The sequence below is a fragment of the Nematolebias whitei genome, chromosome 11 (assembly GCF_014905685.2).
Source record: "Nematolebias whitei isolate Nwh7 chromosome 11, NemWhi1, whole genome shotgun sequence".
In the NCBI taxonomy this organism is placed as follows: domain Eukaryota; kingdom Metazoa; phylum Chordata; class Actinopteri; order Cyprinodontiformes; family Rivulidae; genus Nematolebias; species Nematolebias whitei.
The window spans coordinates 24006521-24010762 of record NC_056508.1 but is presented as its reverse complement, the minus strand read 5'-3'; the positions used below and the strand labels follow the sequence as shown (position 1 = coordinate 24010762).

Sequence of the window (4242 nt, the reverse complement as noted above, 5' to 3'; positions counted from 1 at the left end):
ATCTATGAAACGCAGTGGAATGCATGCTAGAACAGTTTGCTGTGCAAGTGTCCACATTGAAAATACTGACTGCACATATATATGCCCAACGTACTAAAGGTCAGACATTTGCATTACATGAATCTTAATTTGGAGGAACAATTCGGTGTGTAGACTGACCCGGAGGATCTATACACCACAGCCCGAAGTCACTTTGATTTGGAAACATACTGGGAGATCTGGATCCTCAAACTGTGACATTTAAATTGAGCAGGAACATAAAAGGGCCGGGTTAACATTCAAGTTTCCTTCACCTCAAGAGGGCCACATCATTTCCTCTTTAAAGTTCTGGTACAAGCAGACATAAACAGTCCAGTATTTTCAAACATTCCCCAAAATCATCATTTGCAAATAAATGTACATTTTTTTTAATCTTTTTTTAAAGTTGATGTAATATACATACATCATTATTCAAGTCGTTAAATCCTATAGCCTGTTTGCAATGTACAAATAGTAAAACGAATCTGCCCCCTTCTTATTACCCCTCTGTGTTTCACATTAACTTGCACATTATCATTTTATATAAAAAAAATATCAGAACACATTTTTAAGTTGCAGAAATCCATTGAAAGAACTAATTTCCATCTGATGATTGCTCAATTTTGCAGGATCTTGAGACAACAGAATGTGGCTGTTTTCATTTTGACTCAGTAATACTGAAACCTATTCTATTATTATTTCTGTCGGACTCATTCTGCCTCCCTCCCCTCTTTTTGTTATACCTTTCCCTCTCGCACCCACACATACACACAAATGCTATATAAAAACACACAAGCAGGAATGGTCATTCCTGTACAGTCTGTACAATATGAAATCAAGTCATATTTCAAAATAGTGTCATCTGCTTAACATGTATTGTTTATAAATAAAGCAAAACAGGCATTTTTCCTTCTTTTCCCCCCTTTTTATGATACAAAGAAACCTGACACGCCCTACAAGTCCAAATAATAATAATAATAATAATAATAATAAAAAAATCAAACATGTTAGGGGCTTCAGAGTTCACAACAGATATTTAAATGTGTCCAAGGTTATTGGGTTTGCCTAACATCCTGCCAGTCTCCTTTGAATTACATGAAAATGTGTCCAGAGTGGTGTATCGGTCTATTCAGACCCTTTGAGTTCTTTGATGTGTTTCAGAGTTAGTAACGCTCTGATCAAACCCTCCGTCTATTCATAGTCCACGGCACATTTCTTCAAGGGATTGTTTCTGGTTAGAGCCTTCCGTGACACAGGCTAGTTCTCAGCTCAAAGCTCTGCAGCGTGTCCGTCTAAGATAAGGCAACGTTATTTTATAATGGCATCTGTCATACGTAACAGGGGTGGGGACAGTGGGGATCTTTTCATCCTATTGAACATACAGTACAGGATCCAAAATACAAGTTTTACCAGGGGTTTCTATTGCCCTGCCCAGACTCTTGCACCTTTAATCAAATGTGAACATTCTTCAAACTATGCCTGAATTTCTTAGCAAGAATTTCAATTTGTTGTGCAAAAACAAATCAGACACTGACGTATTCCAAGTGCTTTACAGCACTGCTGCTCTGTAAATTTCATTTTAAACCTAGAAACATTCTTTGAATTGACCTAGTTTGTTTTCCTTACATGATGCAGTAGGCCTCATCTTGAGGCAGATGTTGTTTAGTCCTCCAGTAAGTAGGCAGGTGGGCTCTCAGCACTTTCCTCAGGTCCTCGTTCAGCAGAAGACAGAATATTGGGTTGACGCCGGCCTGGGCAAAGCTCATCCACACAGTGATGGAAAGGTACCTGTGGGGTATTGAGCAGGACTTGACAAACACCCTCCAGAAGCATGCCACGATGTAGGGAGCCCAAAGGACCAGGAAAAGCAGAGTGATGGTGTAGAACATCCTGCCCAGCCTCCTCTCGGACCTCACCTCCTCCATCCCGAGCAGCCGCCGGTGCTGATTGTGTAGATTCTGCCTGATGCCCAGCAAAGTGGGGGGCATGGGACCGCGTCCAAACCCCGCAATCCAATTGGCCGCAGCTTGACCTGTGGCCCCAGGACCGTGGAAGGTCCAGTTCTGGCTGATCGCTGGCACCAGTTGGACAGGTTTCATCTTGCGGTGCCTGTACTCAAAGAGCAGGAGCTTGGCGTAGAAGCCGTGAGTGGCCAAGACCACCACAGCCAGCATGAGCATGAAACCCAGGGTGTCGTTGGTCTTCAGGTAGCGGTGTTCAAAAATGCACTGATCTTCATCCCGGATGAACTTGTATGTCCCCACGTCAAAGACAGGTGGGAACGCCATGGCGACGGCCAGAGTCCACACCATACAAATGATGGCGGCACAGGTCCAAATGGTCATGCGTTTGGCGTAGAAGCGGTGGTGGGCAATGGCAAGGTAGCGAGTGACGGCCACACAGAACAGCATGAAGGCAGCATGAAAACAAAAGAGGACGGCCATGAAAGCTACAACTTTGCAACTCAAGGCACTGTAAGTCCAGGCTGAGCTGTTGTGGACAGAAACCAGTACGAAGGGGAAGCAGGCAGCAGAGCGAACTGCATCGGCCAGGCACAGGTCCAAAAGAAAGAAATAAGGAGCCTTATGAAGTGTCCTGTCTCGCAGCACCAGCATGGACACCAAGAGGTTGCCTACCAGGCTGACACAGATGATCAACCCCAAGAAGACCAGCTTAAAGTAGGCAGACACATCTGTGGCAGAAATTCCTCCAGTGCTGCTGTCACTGCTGCTGCCGCCTTTTGCCAGACCGCTCTGGGAGGCCAGCACAGCCAGTAAACTGCCAGGCCCATCGATGGCGAAGCTCTGGTTAGCCATTCTATCACCTTCCAAGAGAGCCTGGCCAACCCCTTTAAACACAGTTCCTATCCTCCTACAGCCGTTGTCTCCCACGGCTCCCTCGTCTCTACAAGGAGAGGCCGTTACTGATCTTTTCTATATGAACGGATCATCCTCCCTCTTTGTCCACGGCCTCACCACCTGTGAACAGAAACACATCTTTTAAGGATAAAACAAAGACGACAGGCCTGCTTGTAAGCACACTAAATGGACAGGGAAGTCAAGTGGAGACTGTGTGGATGTGGAAGTGTCGTGTTGGACAACACAGCTCAAATCTCTGCCTTTCTGTTTTTCTAACGCTGGGATCAGATCAGCAGCTCTACAGCATGCCAGCTCCTTGGCTCTCTCAGTAATTACCTAGCCCGTTGCTAAGATACTACAGCTCACATACTTTGTGCAAGTGTGGGTGTTTGACTGAATGCATGGGGGTGTAGGGGGGTGGGGGGTGGAGCAGACACAGCATAACCAACACTGGGCATGTCCAACAAACAGAGATGTTGTAAATGAGGAAAGAACATTATAAGCTCCCCCTCTGCTGGTCTTTGTACGAGTGCATGCATGACAGCCAGTAAAAAAACAAATATATAAATAAAAAGGAGTGGGTGTAATCTGTACCATTCATGGCGGTGGAAAAATGTAGCACAGGAGGCCGTCTGTTTATATATATATATATATATATGTATGTATATATATATGTATATATATATATATTTTTTTACTCTGCGTCTGTCTGGAAAGATGGCATCAAACTCAACAGGAGCTTAAAATGATGACTTTATTCATCGCGGCCGGGCTCGGCGTTAAAGCAACAATGCCAAAATGCGCCTAAAGAAAACTAGGAGGTGCATAAAAACTGGATTACAAACCAAATTTGGCACCTATAGCTACTATTACTGAGGGGGGTGGGGGTGATAAAGCACAGGGAGGGACGCTGCTGCCTGGTTTGGGTGGGCCTTGACAATGTAGGCCATGAACACAAGACAATAATCTGCCTCCTTTTTTTTTTTTTTAATACAAAACACCAGCTTGACTAATATCATTTCAGCTGATTAAATGGCTGCCATGTCAGCTAGGCCTGAAACACAGGGTGGAGTAAAATAAACTGACGAACAGGTGTCAAAATCACCTCTGCTGTGTTGTTTTCCTCTCCGTGTCTGTGTGTGTGGAGAATTAAGAAGAGACGGAGATGATAACCTACCTTTCATTCCCTCATTCTTTGGCTCTGCTCTTATTTCACGGTCAAAAACAAACTGACTGATCCCAGTTGCTTTGTTTCACAGCTCGTTAAATCGACAGAAAGACACATCATCGAGCTCCCTGCTCCTCTCCCAGGCTCAAACAACACCTGTTATGCACAGAATCCATGGCAGATGATCGGATGGTTGAA

General features: G+C 44.6%; 1 protein-coding gene across 1 annotated transcript; it reads right to left on the bottom strand.

Annotated features, from left to right (window-relative positions):
* Positions 1-360: 360 nt before the first annotated feature.
* gpr173 (G protein-coupled receptor 173) lies at positions 361-2930 on the bottom strand. The gene has a single exon (XM_037684793.1). The coding sequence runs from the start codon at positions 2832-2834 to the stop codon at positions 1641-1643; it is 1194 nt and encodes a 397-aa protein (XP_037540721.1). The 5' UTR covers positions 2835-2930; the 3' UTR covers positions 361-1640.
* Between the last annotated feature and the right edge of the window lie 1312 nt (positions 2931-4242).

Excerpts from the sequence above, each read along its gene's own strand:
- gpr173 (XM_037684793.1), bottom strand. The coding sequence starts at position 2,834 with ATGGCTAACCAGAGCTTCGCCATCGATGGGCCTGGCAGTTTACTGGCT.